The sequence below is a fragment of the Antechinus flavipes genome, chromosome 1, assembly GCF_016432865.1.
Source record: "Antechinus flavipes isolate AdamAnt ecotype Samford, QLD, Australia chromosome 1, AdamAnt_v2, whole genome shotgun sequence".
In the NCBI taxonomy this organism is placed as follows: domain Eukaryota; kingdom Metazoa; phylum Chordata; class Mammalia; order Dasyuromorphia; family Dasyuridae; genus Antechinus; species Antechinus flavipes.
Window position 1 is genome coordinate 223,841,088 of NC_067398.1, and position 26,704 is coordinate 223,867,791.

At 33.2% G+C, this 26,704-nt stretch overlaps 1 protein-coding gene across 2 annotated transcripts in view; it reads right to left on the minus strand.

Annotated features, from left to right (window-relative positions):
* ERCC6L2 (ERCC excision repair 6 like 2) overlaps positions 1-26,704 on the minus strand; it is a 148,947-nt gene that overhangs the window by 84,771 nt on the left and 37,472 nt on the right. For both annotated transcript variants that reach the window (XM_051996873.1, XM_051996867.1), the window contains 6 exons: positions 13,810-14,003; positions 12,225-12,386; positions 11,808-12,015; positions 10,186-10,326; positions 7,782-7,898; positions 5,964-6,083 (listed from right to left, as the gene is read on the minus strand). In XM_051996873.1, the coding sequence (XP_051852833.1) occupies positions 5,964-6,083; positions 7,782-7,898; positions 10,186-10,326; positions 11,808-12,015; positions 12,225-12,386; positions 13,810-14,003 (942 nt within the window). The remainder of the gene's footprint in view (positions 1-5,963; positions 6,084-7,781; positions 7,899-10,185; positions 10,327-11,807; positions 12,016-12,224; positions 12,387-13,809; positions 14,004-26,704) is intronic.

A 26,704-nucleotide genomic window follows, 5' to 3' on the forward strand; every position in this document is an offset into this window, starting at 1 on the left:
TCCAATTGTTATGTATGCAAGGATGTTTCAATATTAGAAAAACTATTCTACTAATAAAATAGAAAAGAAAATTAGTCACATGATGTATAGATTAAAAAAAATTCAACACAGCACAAAGCAATTATTTACATTATTTTTGTCTAGATTTGCCTTTTAATTTGCAAAGGGGACTTCAACTGATGAAATCCTTTCTACTAATGCATATTAACAACCGTTCTACAGACTTAGGGAGTTTCCTGGGACACAAGAGTATTTAATTGGCTTGTCCATTATCATAATTCCCTGCTATCCTCATGTACATAGTTTTACCTAGAAGATAAACTATGATATACTTTATGTATAAATTTGATATTTTTAATATACTTTTATTTTATCTTTATATTTTTTGTTTTTTAATCACCTTTATTTCAAGTATTTCCCTCCCTTTATTCAATACTGCAATTTATTCTTTGTAACAAAGAAGGAAAGAGATAAAAGGAAGTTCCATAAAACCAACTAAGAGATCAGAAATGTACAGAAGTAAATGACAGTGTTCTATACCAATACTATCTCCCAATCTTCCAATGAAAAGGGAACTACATTTTCTCATCTCTTGGTTGAAGCTGTACTCTGGTCCTTATATGGTGGTCAGAAGGCTAATTTTTTTTTTTTTTTTTGGTTCTTTTCATTTACTTTGTTGCAATAATTGGGTATTTTGTTTTCCTGGTTCTGCTTACTGAATTACACATCATTATACAAGTTTTGTTATGTAACTCTGAATTATTCATATTTTTCTTTCTTAAGGCATAGCGCAATATTCCATTATATTTATATATAACCATTTCTTCAGCTATTCCCCAAGTAATGAGCATCAACCTATTTTTTTTTATTTTTTACTACTACAAATAGTACTTCTATTAATATTTTGGTATATATGGAATCTTTCTATCTTTGAATTCCTTGGAATATATGCCTATAGTTTGTAGGTCAAGGAATCCAGATATTTTTATCATTTATTTTAGCAAAATTAGAACTATTTTCCATTATACTTGATGCAATGATCAGTCCTAGTAACGATGTGTTAGTGTGCCATTCTTTCCCACTCCTCTCTTATTGGTATTTCTATCTTTTATCACTTTGACTACCTTGCTGGATGTGAAGGAAAACCTCAAAAATGTGCTGACTTGAATCTTTCCTATGGCTGTTAATGATTTGCAATTCTTCTCTTAAGAATCAATTTATCAACCAACAAATATATTAGTCACTAATTTGTACCAGGGATTATTTGACACACAGGAAATACAAAAAGGAAACAGAACTTGCCCTCAAGGAGTTTTATTATGGGAAACATACATATTTTTAAATATATTTATATTTTTGATTGTTCTTTGGAGCAAACTTTGAATCTGTTAATAACAGAGATAAAGACAGGGATAGAAATGTGTATATTCTGTCTTTGACCTTCTTAGAGTATATATTTATAATATATTTATACATATATGTGTATAAATATATATGCATGATTACATAATGGTCATAATTCATATGCATAAATTGTCCTGAAATTTATCCATGTATCCCAGGATAAGGATCCCTGGCCAAAGCTTTCTGTCCAATAACTCTCAAAGTTTTACAGTATTCTTTTCAAAAATAGTTCTTCTCCAAATAATTTATATTCTCAGATTTAGTGAATAGGTTATTGGGTTTAATTTTTGTTGGAATCTTTACAAACTGCTAACTCATTAGAGTTGATAGATTATTGATCTGATCTTACAAGAAGATGTTTTGGGCCAGAACTTTGAAACAGATAGGTCTCTAAGCTAACCGGGCTATATTAGAGACAATAAAAGATCTGAACTTTTATCACCTGGCTGTGTTTTTGGCTAATTATTGATCTGAACTGATACTAAGGCTGACTCCAAGAAAAACCTTCCCCACGAAACCTACCCTCTCCCCCAAAGAAAACCATCATCTTATATATTATATTATTTTAAAAAAGAAAAAGATCAACACATTTTGGCACCCTGAACGTGAGACTGACAAAATCCTGATTCCAGTGGAAAAGACTCTTCAACCCAGAAATTAGGGTGAGTGCAACAAAGAAATTTTGCTAAAAGAGTTAAAGTAGAATTTCAGCTAAGATGGGACAGATGTTTAGATAACAGCCTTCTGTTTCTGTTCAAGGAAAATGTTTAGAGAGCATTGTCAAAGTTATGGAAAGCCAAGGTTTAATAATAATTTTACAGCAGATCACTGAACTTTTACAAACTGTAAAGCACATATGTCCTTATTTCTCTCTGGAAAAGGAATTAGATCTAAACGAATGGAAATTGGTAGGAGATGATCTTTGTCAATTTTATAATAAAAATGGGCCTAACTCAATTTCCAAAGACGTACTTAAAACATATAATTTAATACAACTAGCTTTAGTAAATTTTATAAGTATTAAAATAAGGAAAAAGAAGAAACAGCAGCAGGGAGAAGTGTTAACTATACTAGGTGAAAAGGAGCAAGAATCAGATAAGAATGGAGTTAAGTACAATTCTGAGTATGATACTTCACAGCAGAAGGAATTAGGTCATTCCACATCTCATGACCCTCCCCCCTCAATGAACCCTTCCTGGGTGGTAGAAGAAGGGGGAGGGAGAGAAACACTATCAGTGTCTCCTGGAAAGAAGAATATGACAAGATTAGAAGAGGCATTAATTAAAGCAAAAAATGAAGGAGAAGATATATCTGATTTTATAAATGCATATCCTGTTATTGAAAAGCTTGACTCTTCAGGTCAAAAAGATAGAAAATACACTCCTTTTAATTTGGAAAAAATTAAAGATTTGAAAAAGGGTTGCACTCTTTATGGGGCTACATCCTCTTATGTGAAGATGTTACTAGATAATTTGTCTTATGAAATCTTAACCCCAAATAACTGGAAATCCATAGCTAAGACATGTCTAGAACTGGAACAAAATTTATTGTGGCTTTCAGAGTTTCATGAATTATGTAGGATTCAAGCCCAACGCAATAGACAAACAGGAGCTATTGGACAAATTACTTTTGACCAACTAGCTGGTCAAGGTCAGTATGCAAAGAGTTCAGAACAGATTTTTTATCCCATAACAGTATATGAGAAAATTTCTAAGGCTGCAATAAAAGCTTGGAATTCTCTCCCTGGACAGAAAGATGGAAATAATGCTTTCACAAAAATAGAGCAAGGTCCCAATGAACCTTTTGCAGATTTTGTGGGTCATCTGCAAACAGCTGTAATAAGAACCATTGGAGACAATGCAGCAACAGAAATAATGACTAGACATTTGGCTAAGGAAAATGCCAATGAGGTGTGCAAAAGAATTATATGGGGGCTAGACAAAGATGCTTCTTTAGAGGCAATCATAAGACGCTGTGCCACAGTGGGCACAAATGCTTATTATACCCAAACTATGATGAACATGGAAAAACAAGGTCCTTCTTGGCAAAGAAATTCTAGAGAAACTCGTCATTGTTTTCAGTGTGGAAAAGTTGGACATTTGAGAGCTCATTGTAGATATGGAGATAGAGTGAGAAGACAGGGTGAGAGAAAACCCAAACCCCATGTCCAAAATGTAACCGAGGCTTTCACTGGGCCTCTGAATGTAGGATGACCCAGAGAAATGAGAGGCAGGACCCAGCTCCAAAGTATCAATCAAAGGACAGTGGGGCATGATAGCAGCTGAGGTTACACCCAGAGAGAAATTCAGGACTCTGATGTCATCAACCAACAGAAAAGCAATTAAGATTACAGTTGGGGAGAATATATATATTTTTAACCCAGCTGGGCACTGTCCAGTGCAAACAGCTCCAATGTAATTACCAGACGATGAGGAGAAATCCCAAAAGTGGTAAATAAAAGGGAATTAGATGAGTAACTACTTGGGGAAGAGAGAATGCTTATATTTCCACAGGTAGAGAAGGAATCAGATGGCTGACAATGAGACTGTCAAAAGAAGTTTAAAATCTTCAGCTTTCAGTTCCTGAAAAACCAGCAACAATCACTGGATTTCCTGAGATGAAATAGAACAAGAGAAAAACTTCAAAACAAAGGAGAATTAAGAAACATCTGACACTGAAAGAGCATGGCTGACAATGAGACTGTTAAAAAGACTCTTAAAATCTTCAGGAATCATTGGATTTCCTAACACAAGATGAAACTGTTTTAGTTCTTGAAAAACCAGCAAGAATCATTGGATTCCTTGAGATGAAAAATTATTGATGAGACTATTGCAGTACTTGAATTTTCATGGTGATTCTTGTTATTTGTTACATTACTACTAGCCTGTGTTATATTGCTATGTGCTTATGTAAATTATGTGTAATGCTTCCCATATTGATGGATTTATATATACCTGTTTCAAGTGAACCCCTTCAGAAACCCGCTATCTGATTTGATTTCCTATTTCCTTTGGTGTTTTCATCTCCCTTCCTGAGGTGTCAGGGAAAGCGTGATCACCTTTTTTGGGGGGTTCTCACTTCCTTGAGAAGTCAGGGAGGTCATGACCACCCTGAGTTCTAAAACAAAAGAAAGGGGGAGATGTTGGAATCTTTACAAACTGCTAACTCATTAGAGTTGATAGATTATTGATCTGATCTTACAAAAAGATGTTTTGGGCCAGAACCTGAAACAAGGTCCTTAGTAGAACTAATTGATGCAATGCTTGTGTTCACACCTTTACTCATTGGAGTTCACACATTTGGGAAATTTCAGGATTTAGTATGAGATATCTGAATTCATACCTCCCTTAAAGCTCTTAGGGCCAGAGAGCACTATGGGAGAAAACCCATAATCCCATTCTCTCAGAAGAGTCCTATATATGCCAGGGAAGACTGATTCAATGGAATATTTTTCCACTTGGCTGGCTGGTAGCAGAAGGAGTTTTTCAGAGGAAGAAGCTACAAGTCGAGAGTTCAGCGGAAGACTGAGAAGACTCTCTCAGAGGCACAACCAGATTCACTTCATCTCACACCACTGTGGTGGCGGGGCTCCTGCAGTTTCCCCACTGAGACCAAGCTAGTCTGAAAGACTTGCTAAAAAGCTAGCTGAGCCCCAAGTAAAGGAGACAAGACATTCATTCCATCTTTGTGCTGGCTGGAGGCTGAAGAAAGCAGAGGCAGAGGCTGAAGGAAAAACCTTTGGATTTGAAGACATTCGGAGGGAATTCTTGGAACCAAGCAGAGAGATAGGCCTCTAAGCTAACCGGGCTATATTAGAGACAATAAAAGATCTGAACTTTTATCACCTGACTGCGTTTTTGGCTAATTATTGATCTGAACTGATACTAAGGCTGCCTCCAAGAAAAACCTTCCCCAAGAAACCTACCCTCTCCCCCAAAGAAAACCATCATCTTATATATTATATTATTTTAAAGAAGAAAAAGACTACCACAAATTTTTTTATGATTCTTCTTCATGTCATTTTTTTCTATTAATCTACTTTTTACCAATATTTTAAAAGATTTTTTGTGATTTAAGATTTATAATTCAAAGTCTAAAATTCTTTTCCCTCTTTTTTTTTCTACATTATTTCCCTTTGAAAATCCAGATCTTTGTTCCTCCATTTGAATGCTTTTATTATTTTGTGTAATTCCATAAAATGCCCACTTAATAATCTGATTGGCACACCATTAGCTTGTAAATTGATTTAATGTTATCATTTTTTATCATATTGAAATTGCCAAACCACTGGCAAAAGCCTGAAGTAAATATTCTAAAAAGGATATGATTCTCTTAATAACGCAATCAAGGTTAAGTGACTTGCCCACAATCACACAGCTAGTAAGTGTCTAAGTTAAACTCAGGTCCTCCTTACTACAAGATTGATACTCTATCTCCTGTATTATATAGTTGTCCCATAAAAGCTGATTCTAAAATCAATTTTTACAGAGATTCAAGTGGAAGTAGGTGAAGTGATTTAAACTTTACATAATTTCCTCCATTCCCCCCCAAATATTTACCTTCATTTTGCCACTGTATTTTGGATCAGAAATAGTTTCAAAGGCTGCATCTTTACTCTTCTGCATGAAATCTTTGAATTTTGAAAAAACCTGACTGCATATCCTTTTGAGATGTGTTTCCTAAAAAAAACAGGGGAAATAGAAAGAAGAATGAGTGAATAGAATCTTATTTAAGACACTAACCATTGTAAACTAAATTTGAACATGAAACTGTCTTCTTTAGACTCTGTCAACTCAAAATAATGTGTTACTCTGATCATTTTGCTGTTTGCAATCTGACCCCTGGCTCATTAGACATTAAAGTGAAAAAAAGTTTCGCTGGTCTTTACATAAATTTTTATGTAATCAACAATACCTAAAATTCTTCAGGCTTTTAATATCAAGTATCATATGTTCCTTAAATTATAATAATACCAAATGTAAACCGATATAATGTTCAGATTATCAGAATAGAAAAAGATAAAAAAAGAGAGCGATTTTAAGGGACAGGTCAATTCTCCAAGAGCCTCCATAGCTGTGGATCATAGCATCTGAAGGAGTTGCAAGGCAGCCTTTGCTGACACAGGTGTTGTGGATTGGGAATGAGATAAATTGGAAGCATAGGGAATAGGAGAGAGGTCAAACTACGTAACACCCTTTCAGTCAGAAAGGTCAGAGACCAGCAACTGCATCCTCTCACAAGAGGAGATTCATTCTGAAGGTCTGGGTTGGATCTCTAGCAGCCACTGTCAGGTGGCTCCCATGTATTCCAACAGCTCCCATGTATTCCAACAGAATCATTACCCACACTTTAAGCCATTAAAAATAGAATACTAGAACTGGACAAGATATTAAGGAATACCTCTTCTACCCTCCTCAATTTACAGATGAGAAAAATATAAGTCCAGAGAGGTCAGCTGACCAGATTCATACAGCCAATTAGTGAAACATTAGGAATTAAAACAGGGTTTTTTAACCCGTAGTTTACAAATTTGCTTTAAAGAAATATTTTTATAGTTACATTCTAATATAATTAGTTTATTTTGCATGTAAAGTAAATTATGTATTTTATTTTATACATTTAAAAACATTATTTTGAAGAAAGATCCATAGGCTTCACCAAACTGACAAAATGTTAAAAATCCTTGATTAGATTTAGGTATTTAGGTACCTTGACTTCTCTCATTTTGATTTTCCAACACTATATGCTAAAATGAAAGACATTTTGATGGTATTCATCATCCTTTGATCCCAATATTTAAACTCTGATTAAATCAAAAGGTAAACTACTAATCAAAGTACTTGTAAATTACTAATTAAAACTTATCCTTTATTCCTGTTATGTAAATGTGTATCCATTATACATGATAGTGGACAAAATAAAATTACAGAATTAGACTTAATTTTTGATTAACTGGCTTTTATTAGTTTATGAAGCAGCCCTCTTGCCATTCAAATATACAGACTATTAGAATTGTATCCTTCTCTTGTTTACATAGATCATGATACAGATACTATGATATAGTAAGGCAAATAATTATGTAAGTTTAAATGTGTACACATATGCAAATATATATACACACATATAAATACACATACACACATAGAAATATATATATTTATATGTATAAATTTACATACACAAACTGGAAGCTAATTCACTTTGAATTACATTAATTCTAACCACTTTTAAACTAATTATTTATTAATTTTTTTAAAAACTTTAAACTATTTTCCAACTATACAAACTCCAATGATCTGAATTATTTTCAACAATTCAAATATGGGCAAATCAGTTTTTTATCTAAATATAATAAAGATAAAATCCAAGAGACAAACCTGCTGTTTACTGGTGTTGCTATTGATCTGTAGCAGTGCAGCATGATTAGATACCTTCTGCAAGATTGCAAGATAACTGAAATATAGGGCTTTCACTGTTTCACCATATGAATTGGTCTAGAACAATTGAAAGAAAAAGGGAAAAATAGAATGTATTATCAAATATCTAAAACTGAGATTCCAGAATACATGTACTGCTTTCAACATTTACTCCCTATCTGTTATTTTGGGTAAAATGAATTCAAGTCAACTTAACTCAGAAACGTTTATTACATATAGTATAATAGGAGGGACGTACACAGCTGAAAAATAAAAATACAAAGATCAAAGTGAAACATGCCAAGTTCTTAAAGAGTTAGCATTATAAACGGGATAATTTGAAGAGAGAAGACTTATCTTTGAAAGAGAGAAGGAGCTTCAGAAGCAGCTATAAGTTCAGCCTTCATTTCTATTTATTTATTTATCTGTTTGTTCATGCATTTATTTATGTATTTATTTATTTAGAACTAAATGCAAAACAAAGAAAATAAAACAGAAACACAGAAAAAGGGAAAAAATTGTCATGAACATCAGGGAAGATTCAAAATATGTAATAATAAATTTCCATTTCAAGAAAGCCTACAATAAAAGAAGCCATATTTGTGACTATCCATCTTTTTTTTTTTTTTTTTTTTGCTTTTTTGTATGTAGTTTTTTTGTTCCCTGATGTGAACTTTTTATACTTTTTTTAAAATTCCTTTCATCCCCCCCAAGTTCCCCAAGCAGGCTACAGCTAAACACAGTTATATTTACACACTTACACACACACACACACACACACACACACACACACATTCATATCCACACACATACATATATGTATATATACACACACAGATACATATGCCTACATGTATATACATATATGTACACACACGTATTTACACCCACACAGACATGACATATAATACAGATTTCTCTCTTGATTGCCTTCACTTCTCAAAACAGAATAGATTGTTGATTTAACCACACTACATCTCTTTAATGAGGATTTACAGTCTGTATTTCAGTTAAAGAAAATTGTACTGATTCTTTTTAAAGAAAAATATAAAATCCAGTCTTGCATTATACAAAGGCATAAACTGTAACAAACTATAAATATATTTATAAACAGAAGATCAAAGTCAACAAAACAATCAGGTCAATTATGATAGATGTGCATGACAGTATTTCACAGATACCTCTATTAGAAGAGAAATGGAAAATAGGACACTAATGCAATGAAAAGATCTATTATAGAAAACAATTTGGAACTATGCCTTAAGTGTCATAAAACAATGTATATACCCCTTGACCAAGTAATACCACTCTTAGGTCTGAAACCTAGAGATTAAAAAGAAAAAAGAAAAAAAAAGGAAAAGAACCCTTTGCATACAAAAATATTTAGGGTAACTTTTTTTATATGGCAAAAAAGTACAAAATTGAGGGAATGTCCATCAATTGAGTAACAAATGATTGAATAAAGATGTGTTTGATTGTGATGGAATACTACTGTGCTATAAGAAAAGAGGAGCAGGATGCTTTCAGAAACTTACATGAACTGATACAAAGTGAAATGAACAAAACCAAGAGAAAAATGTACATAATAACAGCAATAATATAGTCTGATCAATTATATATGACTTAACTATTCTCAGCAGAAATAAGATTCAAGCCAATTCAAAAGAACTTATGACAAAAATTGCTATCTACTTTCAAACAAAGAACTGATGAAGTTTGAATGCAGATTGAAGTATATATATTTTTTTACTTTTGGGGATTGTTTTTTGTTCTCTGTGTGTGTTTTTTTCCCCACATGCCTAATAAAAAAATGTTCTGTATAACTGCATATAACCTATATCAAATTGCTTGCCTTCTCAATGAGGGAAAAAAGGAAAAGGGAAGGAAGGAGAGATTTGGAATTCAAAATTTTTAAAAACAAATGTTAAAAATTATTTTCCATGTAATTGGAATACTACAGACATATACATACACCCACACACGCATGCACACACATATATATACATTTTTTTAAGTGTTTAAGTCCTAGTGATTGGGAAAATAGGAGCACCATCCCTTCAGGTTTTGACAGGAAGATGAGTCTCTTGAGTTTGAGTATGAGTGTCAAGTAGGCAGTTTGAAATGTAAAACTAGTGGACAATGAAGGTATTTGAGGAATTCTTCATATTTTTTTCCTAATATAAATATATTTAATAATCATATGCCCAACACAATAATTCTCACTTCCTTATTCCCAAGACTTTACAAATGATTTGTACAAGAAAGAGATGATGTAATTTTGAATTCTACCTATCTATTACTTAAAGGTAGAAGAGAACAATACAATCGAAAACAAGCTATAAAAACAAAATACTAAAATGCATACTTTGTAACAACAATTTTTTCTTCTACGGCCACTGTTGCATGTACAGGGTTCTCGAGCTCTAAGTATCAAGGTCACATCTTCTGTCTCTAAAACAGTTTGATAAACAGCCTTCTGGAACTCTGTCAGAGAACAGTAAACTATCTGCCAAGATAAAAAATCCATGAATTATTAGTGGTCTATTTCAATAGGCATAATAACCACAATATAGTTCATATTAACCAAATGTTCTTACTCAAATAGTTCACAAATTAATTTTCCTTCCTATAGTTACACCATCATAAAAAAACTTCTCTCAATTTTGAGATATAGCTTTCTCCTTTCTTTTCTTATTTTAAGATGGCAATAAATCTCAAGAGATTTGTATGTTTTAAAAGTGTTTTTTTTAAATACAAGAGATTAATTAAATTAAAAAAGAGCAAAATCATGTCAAAAATATGAACTGACATTTTATTTTATTTCCTGAGTTCTTTGTTCCCCTACTTCACAAATAATTAATATTAAAACTAAAGAAAAATCTTTAGTAACACCTTTGGAAAAAATAGTTAATTCAACTTTTTTTTAAAAAACATTAATTCCATTTTACTATAACTTTTTTCCTTTTTCTTTCTTTCTTTCTTTCTTTTTTTTTTTTTTTTTTTTGCTGAGACAATTGGGGTTAAGTGACTTGCCCAGGGTCACACAGGAAATGTTTTAAGTGTTTGAGGCCAAATTTGAACTCAAACCCTCCTGATCTCAGAGCTGGTGCTCTATCCACTGCACCACCTAGCTACCCCGCTATAACTTTTTTCTTTTTTTAACAAAATGAATACTGGGTGTCAGGGAATTATAATAGAAAAGTTTGACTGTGTTCACTCTTAGAGCAAACAAAAATTTAAATATTACCATCAGTTTATTAGAATAGAGCTCAAAAGGAGGAATTTTCTTTTGCTTTTCTTTGTAATCTCAGATCTTAGCACAGAATCCTAGCATAGAATAGGTGATTAATTGTGCTGACCCACAATGTGATACAATTGAAAGTGATCTTATTGACCTACAATGTGATAAAGTGGAAAGGATACTGGCTTAGGATTCAGAGGACCTAGGTTCAAATTCTGCCTCTGATATTTTCTACCTGTGTGCCTTTAGCCAAATCACTTAACATCCTTGATCTTTAGTTTCCTCATCTGTAAATAAAAAAGATTAAACTGGATTGCCTCAGAAATTCCTTCAAACTCCAGATCTTTGATCCATAAAATGACAGAGAGATTATTAATGTTCTCTGGACTAAGAAGATAAAGAATCAACAGTTACACAATAGATAAAATTTATCAAACTTTATCTTCTGAAGGTAAATACTCTAAGATTTACTTGAATATAATTATTTCCCCTTTCAGTTCCCCCATCCCGTTGTCTCATGTTTAAAAGAAGAAAAGAATAATCCAAAATCATTTTTTAAATTAGACTAGTTATTAAGTGTCCAAATGAATTATATTAACAACCCTTATTTAATGTAATTCTCAAACCAGCTAAAAAGTAATCCTCAAATTCTGGGTCTCAATTATTAAATTCTTGAGGACCTACCCTAAAATTCAGAAAATCACAATAAAACAAAGTTTAAAATTTAAAAAATCCATAATTCTCACTCTGTCTTCCTTCTTAGGCAACTGATCACTGATCAGAGTTTTAGTACGCCTCAGGAACCAGCCAGACATCTTTCTTGCTAGTCTCTGCATGGCCTTTCGGCCAGTAGCTAGCTCTCTTTTGGTCGCAGTATGTCTCTGTCCATGCTCCACTGGATCAGAAAACTGCTTCTTGAAGTAAGTCATGCTACCTAAAAGTCCTGGCACAGCCCTAAGAGCAACAACAAAACATTGAATATTTGTTAAATTATCGCCCAAAACAAAAATCAGCATTCAGTTTTAAGAAATATATTAGGTCACACAGCAGATGTCATTGGCATGATTTGTATCCAGAACCTGCTCCATCCACTGTATTCTAGTGTTCTTCTAGCATTCTATAAAGACAATAAAATAACCAAATGAAAATGTTTTTTCACTCACCAGTCCATAACACACCAAAGTTCTTTCATGTTGTTTTGAAGAATGGTACCAGTAAGGCCTATACGAATGCTGCACTTTAAAGCTTTCATAACTTCTGTAACTCGAGCCTTGGGATTTTTGATTCTGTGGGCTTCATCCACAATGACAGCAGACCATTCTATTCTATAAATTAAAAACAAAACAAAACAAAAATCTAAGTTTTTAAATGAAATGAAAGTCCCCTTCCTATCCTATTTATGAAGAATTTATAACTTATCTGTCCTTTGTTTCTATGTTATTTGATTTTCTCCCTTTTTATTCTTTGGTAATCATACCAGTTAGTATATGTAAATCTCAGTTATGTAAATTATTACAATTAATATGTCATGGAATTAAAGCTTAAACATCTAGAGATCAAGATCTGATTAGACAATATAATTAGCTATTAGATTATTCCAGTATGGAAACACTCCCCAGTGATGTAGTTTAGCAAAGTGTCTACAATATAATCAGGGGACAGGAAAAAATCTTTCAATTCAACTCAATTAAATATTTATTAAGCACTGTCTATTCAAAGTACTAAGCTAAAGTCTAGGAGTATATAAAATTTAAATTAGAAAAAGTTCCAATAATCATGAAACTTATAGTAGACAGAAGAAACATAAAGAAATTAGAACTAATCAAAAGTAATGCTAAATGAATGTTAAACAAGTTATGTGAGTGAAATTTGTTCCTAAAGATAGGAAACAGCATGAAATATTTTATAAAGTTAGTTTTAAAAGATGTGCATTTTAGGGCAGCTAGGTGGCAAGAACAGCTAGGTGGAGCAGTGGATAGGGAATTAGCCCTGAAGTCAGGAGGACCTGAGTTCAAATCTGACCTCAGAAACTTATTATTTCCTAGTTGTGTGACTTTAGGGAAGTCACTTAAGCCCAACTGCCTCAGGGAAAAAAAAAAGATGTGCACTCCAAGCACAGCAAACAGTGTAAGCAAAGTATCAGAGATAAGGAGTTAGAGAGTATGTCTAAAAAACAGAGTACTTACATTATATTGGTATGTGATAGAAGGAAGTAATATGAGAAAAGCTTAAAGAGATAGTGATGCCATATTATAGAAGGGCCTAAATACAAGGCTAAAGATTATTGAGCAAAAGAATCACATTGAATAGGAGCATATGTAAAGAAGATTAGTCTCATAAAAACATGAAAGCTGTCAGAATAGGAGAAAGAGTAGAAGAAAATGTCTGCAATAAATCAGGTGGGCAGTAATATGAGCCTACAATTAAGTGATGGTAGTGAGACTACAGAGTAGGGATGGATATATTACAGAGTTGATAAAATGTGGTAATTGAATAGAGGAGGATTAATCCCAAATTGTTAAACATGACAGACATGGTGAATATGAAAGCACTAAAAAAAAGAGTGAAGTCAGAGGCACCAACATTTTCATTTTAATAAGCAATTTTAATATTAGTGATCTTAAATTTTAATTTGAAATCAACTTCAATCATGCTGAATAATGAGAGTTCAAAATAGATTCTAAAACAAGGAAGAAAAACTTATTAAAAGATACACACAGAAACTGGGGATGGGATGAATGTTCTTACCTGTTCAGCTCATCTAAGCCCAAGCGAAGGGTTTCATAAGTTGTTAGAGCAATTTCACATTTTCCCTGCTTGACTCGAATTAGCTCGTTGTCTTTTTTATTACCATGCAAAATAGTGACTCTGAAATATCCCCAGGTGTTCAATTCATCTCTCCAATTATAGAGCACAGAAAGAGGAGCCACTATCAGAAAAATCTAAAGGAGGTGAAACGTCATTAAATTTAACAAGAAAACTAGCTTCACCATATACTATATCATCTCAACAATTCAATTCTTATATGTGTATACAGTGCTAGGCACATTAGTACTCTCAACAAACTCCTGATATAATTGAGTGTCTACTATAAAGGTAAAAGAATTTAATAACCAGAAGTTATTCAGTATAGGAATTAATGTTTCAGAGGTATAAAAAATCAATAATTATACCGTCTTGATTATACTTTCCATTAGAAAAATACTAATAATTTAAGATAGTTTTATTGACTTTCTTATATCATTGTGATTTCACAAAATTTCTCAACTAGAAAAAAAGGAAAAAATTGGGGGAAAAATATATGGATAAAATACAGATAGAGATATATTAGCAGTGTCTGTCAGTGTAGATATTATTCCATATCTACCAACCTAGAGAACCTAGAGAATTCATTAGTTCCTACATACTTAAAACAAGTTCCTAGAGATTCTTTATTAAGTCATAGTCTTGCCTACATATGTGCCAAAATGTTTGTAGCAGCCCTATTTGTAGTGGCTAGAAACTGGAAAATGAATGGATGCCCATCAATTGGAGAATGGCTGGGTAAATTGTGGTATATGAATGTTATGGAATATTATTGTTCTGTAAGAAATGACCAGCAGGATGAATACAGAGAGGACTGGCGAGACTTACATGAACTGATGCTAAGTGAAATGAGCAGAACCAGGAGATCATTATACACTTCGACAACGATATTGTATGAGGACATATTTTGATGGAAGTGGATTTCTTTGACAAAGAGACCTAACTAAGTTTCAATTGATAAATGACGGACAAAAGCAGCTACACCCAAAGAAAGAACACTGGGAAATGAATGTGAACTATCTGCATTTTTGTTTTTCTTCCCGTGTTATTTATACCTTCTGAATCCAATTCTCCCTATGCAACAAGAGAACTGTTCGGTTCTGCAAACATATATTGTATCTAGGATATACTGCAACATATCCAACATATAAAGGACTGCTTGCCATCTAGGGGAGGGGGTGGAGAGAGGGAGGGGAAAAAAATCGGAACAGAAACAAGTGCAAAGGATAATGTTGTAAAAAAAAAAAATTACCCTGGCATGGATTCTGTCAATATAAAGTAATTATTAAATAAAAATTAAAAAAAAAAAGAAGGAAGTTCTATGGCCAGTTCCCCATACTAATAAAATCATGCCTTATAGATCTATTAGTAATATTTTTCTATTCTTTTTCTGTTTTTTCTCCCAGGTATCAATATGAAAAACACAGTAAGCTGTGTAGTGTACAGGACAGAGAAATGATCCCATAGCATTATACTTAAGAATCAAGATGACCCAAATTAAAATCATGTCTCAGAAACTATCTGTGTGACCCTGGGAAAGTCACGAAGCCTCTCTGTTTTCACATCTGTAAAATAGGAGTAAGATGACACATCATATAGGGTTGCTGAAAAAGCCATATGAGAAACTGAATACAAAGTATTCTTTAAATTTTAAAGCACTATATAAATATAAGTTACTACTACTGTTACTACTGTTTCATAGAAAAAGTAAAGTTTATTTTTATGAGCAGTTACTATATCATGCATAATTGAGATAATTTAGGTCCTACTATCTAGTGATAATTTGGGCATTTTATATTTTTGTAGACATTCAATTTTTTCATTTAAGTTTGCAATTTTGTTACTAAATGATTGAATATATTAATTTCTAAATTCAATTTAACTTTCAGTTATTCTTTTTTCTCTCTTCTCTACCCACTGTGAAAGCAATAAAAACAAAAACCAATACAAAAGGAAGGAAGGAAGGAAGGAAGGAAGGAAGGAAGGAAGGAAGGAAGGAAGGAAGGAAGTGAGGGAGTGAGGGAGAAAGGAAGGGAGGGAGGGAGGGAGGGAGAAAGGAAGGGAGGGAGGGAGGAAGGGAAGAAGGAAAGGAGGGAGGGAGGGAGGAAGGGAGGGAGAGAGGGAGGGAAGAAGGAAGGAAAGAAGGAAGGAAGGGAGTTATACTGAATAGAATACCAATCCTGGAGTTAGGAACACCTGAGTTAAAATCCTACTTGAGAAACTTGCTAGACATGTGACTTGGATCAAGTATTTAATCTTGTTTGCCTGAGTTTCCTCATCTGTAAAATGAGCTGGAAAAGGAAATGGCAGACCATTCTGGTCTATTTGCCAATAAAATCCCAAATGGGGTCATAAAAATCAGATACAATTGAACAATAAATGGATTTATGTTGTGGTATAGACTATTATACAGATGTCTATATTTTTTCATGTGTATGTATGTCTATTGTGGGTCAAACTATATGGACAATTTAATAACTTTTTGGGATGCTTTCCAAAAAGACCAGTTTATAAATCCACCAACAGTGAAGTAATATACCTGTTTTCCCACAGTTCCCCCAACATGTGTCATTTTCTTTTCTTGTCATCTTAGCCAATCTCATGGGTTTGAGGTGCTACTTCAGAATTGTTTTAATTATACTTCTCTAATTGTTAGTGATTTAGAGCATTTTTTAAACATAAGTATTGAAAGTGTGGATTTCTTTCTCTAACCACTTATTCATATCCTTTGGCCATTATTTGTGCACAAACTTCTTAATGTTATATAATCAAAATTATTGATTTTACCTCCTGTGAATCTGTCTCTCTCTTTATTAATACACTCTCTTTCTAATCATAGATCTAACAAGGAATTTTTTTGTGTATTCCACTAATTCACTTATGTCTAAATCATATAACTATTTTGAGCTTAGCTTAGTATACAATGTGAGATGGTAGTCAATATTACTTTTGAGGATCCCCAGCCTTTTGTGTTGAATAGTGAATTCTTATTCTAATATGTGAGATCTTTGGGTGTACAAAGTCAGCCACTGATACAAAGTCAGACTGAGCGACCCCACATTTTAGCCTTATGTGGACAACTAGCTATAGGAGAGGGTATTCTCCTTGATGCTAATCTTATCTCCTTGGCACTAGTTCCACTTCTCAATGAAATGGTAACAAAAGAGGAACAGAGATGACACTGATCCCAACTCCTCAATGAAACCTGTTTCAATGAGGACTGTTTCCAGCAGACAACAGGAGTTTAATATATGCTTATTAATGGACTTAGTGACTAAATAGTTGAACTGTGAATATGAATAAAATGTAATATCATTATGTAACAAAAATAATGAAGGTGAAAAGTACATATATGAACTTATGCATTGAAGTAAACTGAATCAAAAGAATATACATACATATAATGATACAAATGAAATGAAAATTGAGAGAAGCCAAACTCTGAGTAATCACAATGAATCTTGGTTCCAAAGAACAAATAATGATTTTATCTCCTATCGAGAGAGTAGAATAATTTAGTATAAGAGACAAAGTAGTTGGGAAATTTTCATAAGGATATGTAAAGACATTTTAGTGGTAGTAATAATAAATTGAACTACATGATGATCCTATGCCTCTGTCCATCTCAAACTTTAAATTACACTCTTCTGTTATGAAAAAAATAAATTTTTATACTATCAGATATAGTCACTACATCAGTGATTTTTACTAAACTTTTTTTTTCTTTGTTACAAGGGAATGTGGTAAGAGAAATATCCAGAAATGACTATTATATAAAAGCAAAAGAGATGAATAAATTATTTTTGAAAAATAAAAATAAACTAGAGGAAACTAAAAGATAAAAGACCAAAAACTATTATTCCACGTTAATCAAAGGATATTTTAAAAATTGGTTCTCAAATAAAAAATGTGAATGATTGACAAATATTTTAAAAGTGCTTCAAATCACTAATAGTAAGATGAATAAAAAATCAAAACAAACATGGGGCATCATCTCATACCCTAAAAATTAGTTAAGGTGAAAAAAGAAAAGTATAGTGAATGTTGGAAGATTGTGGTAATATAGGCCAGCTAAATGCATGGTTAGCACAGCTATATCTCAGTACAACCTTTTTGTATATCAAATTGGAAATGCAAGTCAAATGACTAAACTGTCCACATACTATCACTCAAGAGATTTCCCAAAGGAAGTACCCAAGATAAGATATTTTAAAACTCAGTTTGGCTTTTAAAGACCTTTACCATCTGGCTTTTCTAGTTTCCTTCCACCTTACTTCCTTTCATGTACTCTGCACCCCAGTGACACTGGCTTCCTTGTTGTCCCTGGCACATAACACTCCCATTTTCCAACTCTTGTCTATTTTTACAAGGTCCCCCATGCCTGGAACTGGCTTCATCCTTATCATTGACTCCTAGCTTCTATGGCTGCCATCATCTCAGCTAAAGGCCAAATTTTTTCAAGAAACCTTTTCCAGTCTTTCTTAATTGTAGTGCTTTCTCTCATATTATCCCTAATAATCCTGAATATATTTTGTCTTTTTTTTTTTTTTTTTTGCCTTTCTTTATATTCAGTGCTAAGGTATATGGCAAATAACAAATGCCAGTTGACTTAATAAAAGCTACTTAGCTTGACCAATAAAAAAAAATCCCCATACAAACCAAAATATTTGTAGCAACTTTTTCTGTGATATCAAAAAATTAGATACAAAGTAAATGCTCAACAATTGGGGAACAGCTAAACAAAATGTAGTATGTAATTTAATATACTATCACCACGTGGAAACAAATATGATGAATATAGAAAAAGGATGCAAAGGTTTATGCAGAGTGAAATAAGTGGAGTCAAGAAAATAATAATTACAACAATGTAAATTTTAAAAATAACAAAATAAGCCAAATGTTGCAAAACTGCCAAAACAAACAAAACAAAACAAAAAACCCTATGTCCTCAAATGTGGTATTCTTGTTCTTTAAAATATAATGGTTCTCTCTGGGGAGGTTTTCTGGAGGCAGCCTTAGTTTCAATTAAAAGTAATAATTACCCAAACGCAGCCAGGTGATAAAAAGTTCAAATCTTTTATTGTGTCCTTCAATATAGCCCAGTTAGTTTTCTTAGAGACCTCTTTCTGCTTGGTTCCAAGAACTCTTGCAGTTGTCCTTTGCCTCTGCTTTCTTCAGCCTCCAGCCAGCACCAAGGTGAAAGTTGAAATGAATCTCTCTTGCCTCGATGAGAGGGTTTCTGGCTGAACTCACTTGACGCTCCCCTCTCAATCTAATTCAGCTGAACTCCCTTGACTGGCTCACTGAAGCTCTATTTATGCTCCTTCTCCAAGAGAGTGGGATTATGGGTTCCCTCTCAGAGTGCTCTCTGGCCCTTAGAGCTTCTTGCTTATATGAGCTCTCTAAAGGTGTGAGCACAAGCATTGTTTTTTCAGTTCTACTTAGTACCTTGTTTCTTCTAGCCCATAACATCTCCTTGGAAGATCAGATCAATCATACTGAACCATGCTAAATTAGATAATTATTGTATCAACTCTAATGACTTAACAGTTTGTAAAGATTCCAATACTCAAATGAGAGAAAAGGGAAGACACTCCCAGACTTACTCCTTGGCAGAGTCAGAAGGTCCGAGAGTATGGAAAATTGTATATATATTTTAGATTTCTTCAATATATTGATTAGTTTTGCTAAATTTTTTCTGTTCTTGCTTTTTTTTTTTTCCTTTAAAAACATTATTACATAAATGGCACTTCGAAACTGGGAGAAATTCTGGTAATGTCAAAAAAATTATATCAATGAAAAAAATTAATTTTTTTTAAAAATAACTTTTTATTGATAGAACCCATGCCAGGGTAATTTTTTACAGCATTATCCCTTGCACTCACTTCTGTTCCGATTTTTTCCCTCACTCCCTTCACCTCCTCCCCCAGATGGCAAGCAGTCCTTTACATTTAAATAGGTTACAGTATAATATATGTGGGCAGAATCGAACAGTTCTCTTGTTGCACAGGGAGAATTGGATTCAGAACGTATAAATAACCCGGGAAGAAAAACAAAAATGCAAGCAGTTTATATTCATTTCCCAGTGTTCCTTCTTTGAGTGTAGCTGCTTCTGTCCATCCTTGATCAAGTGAAACTGAATTAGCTCTCTTTATCGAAGAGATCCACTTCCATCAGAATACATCCTCAAACAGTATCATTGTTGAGGTATATAATGATCTCCTGGTTTTCTCATTTCACTTAGCACCAGTTCATGTAAGTCTCGCCAGTCCTCTCTGTATTCATCCTGCTGGTCATTTCTTATAGAACAATAATATTCCATAACGTTCATATACCACAATTTACTCAACCATTCTCCAATTGATGGGCATCCATTCATTTTCCAGCTTCTAGCCACTTCAAACAGGGCTGCCACAAACATTTTGGCACATACAGGTCCCTTTCCCTTCTTTAGTATCTCTTTGGGGTATAAGCCAGTAGAAACACTGCTGGATCAAAGGGTATGCACAGTTTGATAACTTTTTGAGCACAGTTCCAAATTGCTCTCCAGAATGGCTGGATGTGTTCACAATTCTACCAACAATCTATCAGTGTCCCTGTTTTCCCACATCCCCTCCAACATTCCACATTATCTTTCCCTGTCATTCTAGCCAATCTGACAGGTGTGTAGTGGTATCTCAGAGTTGTCTTAATTTGCATTTTTTTGATTAATAATGATTTGGAGAATATTTTCATATGTCTATAAATAGTTTTAATTTCTTCATCTGAGAATTGTCTGTTCATATCCTTTGACCATTTGTCAATTGGAGAAAAAATTTAAAAATTAAAATTAAATTGTCCCAAAGTTTTCTATAAAACTTAACCCCCATTCAAGAATTTGTATTAATCAATATAGGGATGAGGTAAACATATTTTTAAAAATATCTCTGCATCCTATTTAAAACTAATGGAGAGCCAAAACTAGAATTGTGGCTTTTAACTGTGTTTTTTAACAACAAGCTTCAGAACCTGAGAGCTGAGACTTTCTACTCAGTTCTATCCCAGGCCAAACACAGTTGTAGTGTGATATAAAAGCCAAGAGAAATAATCTCATAGGGATCTCTCTGAATTTGATCCATCTGGCAAGTAAACATATATGATGATAAAATTCAATTATGTATGTGGCTTGTGAAGGAAAGATGATTCATTTCAAAAGACATTCCTTCCAATTGATTAAAAGACTACATTCTCCACACTATCTGGCATCATGATCCAAAACATAAAGACACAACAACTACTAATAATGACATGAAATCACTGTTTAAACTAAATAGAAAAAATATAAATAGGCTATGAACATACCTGAAAGGTAACTTTTAACATAGGAATATTGTAAGAGTTCTATTTAGTATGAATAACTGAATATAGTTAAGAATAGTGAATTAAGGTTTGGAAAGCACTCAACATATGATAATGTATTTGAGTCTTGTGATATTAGTGTATGGTGGATATAAAAAAGGCTGTCCCTTTTTTCCAAATGAGGAGAAAAAAGCATAGGAAGAAATAAGTGAATCAGTTGTGCCTACACAACTATTCATTTAAAAAAAAAAAAAAAAACCACAAACATAATACACCAAAAAACATTAAAAGGTAGTAATAATGAATATAACATAAGTTTTAACGTATATCATAATAACATTATTCTTTTAAATCAGATGTGTATTCATGTAGCTGTCTTAATATATCAAGTACAAAAAACAAGATGAAAAGTTAAACAATAAGGTGAAAACAGAGATCAGGTAGAATGGAATTGCTGCTTCTTTCCTGGCAAAGCTGATATGAAATATTTAGAGTTCGCTCATAGTTTTTCATAACCAGATGTTGATTAATGCACTCACTATAATTTTTGTGACCAAAATTCTTTTTTTTTTTTTTTTGCTGAGGCAATTGGAGTTAAGTGACTTGCCCGGGGTCACATAGCTAAGAAGAGCTAACTGTCTAGGAAGAGCTAAGATTTGAACTCAGGTCTTCCTGAGTTCAAGGCTGCTCCTCTATCCACTGCACTACCTAATTGCTCCTTGACCAAGATTCTTAAGTAACCTAATGTTAAACTCAAATGAATTATAAAAGTGACAATTCTTATTAGGCTTCAATGTCTTGCTATCTTTTGTACTATGCCTCTATATAAAGTACTAAAAATCACCTATTTTAAATTTATTTTTCAATTTCTACCTCTTCTCTTATAGTTAAAATATTTGCTGTGGATTTTGGCATATTCAGCTGATACAATTTACATGTGGAGAAGGACAGGAGGTCATTTCCAGAAAGAGGTATAAACATTCTGAAATTGGTTCCAATCTGCTAAGTCCATGGTAAAGAAGAATCTCTCTGATTGGCTGAAATTGATATTTGTTCAAAAGACAGTAGTCAATCTAAGTCTGTTGCTTTTGATCTGACTGCTGTCAGCTGTATTCCGGTGAGAGAAGATAACAGTGCTGTAAAGCGAGAGGTAATAGGTCTTCCTCATCTGAGGTCCATATATTTTCTGCAAACGGACAGTTCAATGAACTATCCAAGATCTGGGTTTTGTAGCCTGTCATTTTAGTATTAAAATTCTGGGGGACTAAGGAGAAAAGATTTATTTTGCCAGCAGGATGTTAATTGGATAGAAGTAACAGAGATATTAATCACTGATTAATCACAAGTGGGAGATCATCAGAATGAAGGCTCAAACATTGGTAAAGACATCTTCAACTGCTCAAGAAAATCCTTAGAAAAGGAGGGAGAGATACTGCCATGCTGGTTCTGGAAGACTGAGGCTGAATCCACTTACTACACAGCACTTCTTAAAAGCTTTCTTCCTCACAACTACATTAAAATTACATATTCCATTATCACCCTTGCAAAGACATTACCTCTAGCCAAAAATTCAGGAAAAGCTAAGATTTGATTTTTCTTTAACATCAGAATATAATTTAGAAGCTGAAATGAATAAATGTGTATTAATGAATGAGAATGACTAGGCCCACCAGATATCGCAGTTTAATGCAGACAGCATGAATCAGTTATATCTAGAATTTGTATGACTTTTCACATGCTTCTTTGAAATATCTCTGAATGTGCTGTATCTCATAAGAGATTATTAAATCCTTAAGGACAGAGGCTCTATGTTTTATTTTTATTGTATTCTTCATAGTGTCTGGGACAATTATTTTAGCCATGTTATGCTATGTTTCACATACACACAAAATAATGTATTAAATCCTGCCAAGTCAAAAAACATTGGCAAAAGCAATAAATATTGTATTTTTCTGAAAGGTCAGAAATCTACTTCATCCTTAAATTAATTGACTTATTTAAATAAAAGACAGGCATATTGCATTGGCCTGTGATTAAAATGCTGCACATTCTTCACTTTTATGAGAAATTGGCAGGTAATCAAAAAGCAGTAATACTTTCTGTGATTAGTACCCATTCAGTCCTATGCCATGTATTATATGTATCCATATTATGCTATTTTTTTAGATTTTATTTTCAAAATATGTATATAGTTTTCAGCATTCATCATTGTAAAACTTTGTTACAAATGTTTTCCCCCTCCCTCCCCCTTCCTCTCTCCCTTAGAGAGCAAGTAATCCAATATATGTTAAACAAGTAAAATTCATATATATATATATATATATATATATATATATATATATATATATACACACACACATATATGTATGTATATTTATATATATATATATGAATTTCTACATTTATTGTGCTGAACAAGAAAAATCAGATCAAAAAAGAAAGAAAATAAGAAAGAAAACAAAACAACGAAAAGGTGAAAATACTACGTTATGATTCACATTCAGCCCCATAGCCCTCTCTGGGTGCAGATGGCTCACTCCATCAAAAGTCTATTGGAATTGGCCTAAATCATCTCATTGCTGAAAAGAGCCACTTCCATCAGAATTGATTATCATATCATCTTCTTGTTGCTGTGTACAAAGTTTTCTTCGTTCTATTCATTACACTTAGCATCAGTTCATGTATGTTGCTCTAGGCCTTTCTGAAGTCATCCTGCTGATCGTTTTTTACATAACAATAATATTCCATAACATTCATATACCATAACTCATTCAGTCATTCTTCAACTGACATTTTTTAAAGACAACTGAGATTAAGTGATTTGCCCAGGGTCACACACTAATATCACGTCTTCCTGACTTCCTGACTACTGTCTCAACTATCTATTCCTATATTGGACTATTAAAACAAGTTTGTGATGCTGATCTCAAATCATTAAGAAAAATGTTAAAATAGAAGGAAAGCATGTAATATGGGTTCTTTTTAAATCCACTAAAAAAAAGTTAAAATGCTAATGTGCGGGTATATAAAGGGTTAAGCTTCAGTTATCTGGAAAATTCATCATTCAGAAGCATGGGAAGACCTATATAAATGAAAATTAGTAAGAAGAACCAGAAAAATAGACACAACATAACACAAATGGAAATGACATTGAAAGATAACTTGTAATTAGATCACTGAAATGGGGAACTGGTTTCAATATAATAAAGATGATAATACTACCTAAATTAATCTATAGCAATCAGATTCCCAAAAATTATTTTATAGATCTAGAAAAAATAACAACAAAATTCACCTGGAAGAATAAAAGGTCAAGACTTTCAAGGGAACTAATGAAAAAAAAAAATCAAATGAAGGTGGCCTAGCTGTACCAGATCTAAAACTGTAATATAAAGCAGTGGTTACCAAAACCACTTGGTATTGGCTAAGAAATAGACTAGTTGATCAGTGAAATAGATTAGGTTCACAGGACAAAATAGTCAATAACTTTAATAATCTAGTGCTTGACAAACCTAAAGACCTCAGCTTTTGGGATAAGAATTCACTGTTTGACAAAAACTGCTGGGAGAATCGGAAATTAGTGTGGCAGAAACTAGGCATTGATCCATACTTAACACCGTACACCAAGATAAGGTCAAAATGGGTTGATGATCTAGACATAAAGAATGAGATTATAAATAAATTGGAAGAACACAGGATAATTTACCTCTCAGACCTGTAGAGGAGGAAGGAATTTGTGACCAAAGAAGAACTAGAGATCATTATTGATCACAAAATAGAAAATTTTGATTATATCAAATTAAAAAGCTTTTGTACAAACAAAACTAATGCAGACAAGATTAAAAGGGAAACAATAAATTGGGAAAACATTTTTACATTCAAAGGTTCTGATAAAGGCCTCATTTCCAAAATATGTAGAGAATTGACTCATAAGAAATCAAGCCATTCTCCAACTGATAAATGGTCAAAGGATACAATTTACAGATGGAGAAATGGAAACTATTTCTAGATATATAAAAAAGATCTCTAAATCATTATTAATCAGAGAAATGCAAATTAAAGCAACTCTGAGATACCACTACACACCTGTCAGATTAGCTAGAATGATAGGGAAAGATAATGCAGAATGTTGCAGGGGATGTGGGAAAACTGGGACTCTGATACATTGTTGGTGGAATTGTGAATGCTTCCAGCCATTCTGGAGAGCAATTTGGAATTATGCTCAAAAAGTTATCAAATTGTGCATACCCTTTGATCCAGCAGTGTAACTAATGGACTTATATCCTAAAGAGAGCTTAAAGAAGGGAAAGGGACCTGTATGTGCAAAAATGTTTGTGGCAGCCTTTTTTGTAGTAGCTAGAAACTGGAAATTGAATGGAAATTGGAGAGTGGCTGAATAAGTTGTGATATATGAATGTGATGGAATATTACTGTTTTGTAAGAAATGACCAGCAGGATGATTTCAGAAATGCCTGGAGATACTTACAAGAACTGATGCTAAGTGAATGAGTAGGACCAGGAGATCATTATATATTTCAACAACAATACTATATGATGATCAATTTTGATAGACATGGCTCTCTTCAACAATGAGATGAACCAAATCATTAATAGTCAGAACTCCTTTTCAGTCCACTCAGCAGAATGAATTGTATGCAATAATGCTAACTCTTACTTATTATCCAGGAGATGTAAATATAATATCTGATTCAGCTTATTCAGTAAGTATAGTACAAATAATTGCCACAGCCCAAATAAAATTTGTAGCTTCTAGTATATATCAGCTCTTTAAGGAACTTCAAGAGCAAATGAGAAAGCATCTAGGTAAGATTTATATCTTGCATGTCCACTTTCATAGTAGTTCCAGGTACTATTTTTTTTTTAATAGAAATTCAAAGGCTGATAGCCTTCTAACCATATTAGCCAATATTCCTTTATTTCAGACAGCCAAAGCATCTCATTCTAAATATCATCAGGCTGCTTGAGTTTTATGTTTGTACTTTGGGATAACAAAAGAGGAAGCTAGAAGCATAGTAAAAGCTTGTACAGCTTGCCTTCCTTTCCACACTTCTATGCTCCCTCTAGGGAAGAACTCTCGTGGTGTGAGACCCAATGAAATTTGGCAAATGGACGTGACCCATTATAAATCTTTTGGTCGTCTGTCATTTATCCATGTTGTAGTAGACACATTTTCAGGATTTATTTTTGCATTACTAGCAGCAAAAGAGACAACCCAAGTGGTCACTGAATTCTTTATACAAGCTTTTGGAATCATGGGTGTGCCACAAGAAATAAAAACAGATAATGTACCTGCATATACTTTTAAACATTTTGCACACTTTTGTGCACAGTATCAAATTGTATACACCACTGGCATACCTTTTAATCTTCAAGGACAGGCAGTAGTAGAGAGAAGAAAGAGAGACATCAAGACACTCCTCTAAAAACAAAAGAAAGGGGAAGCCACAGGTAACGTTAGAAAACTTTTAAATTTAGCTTT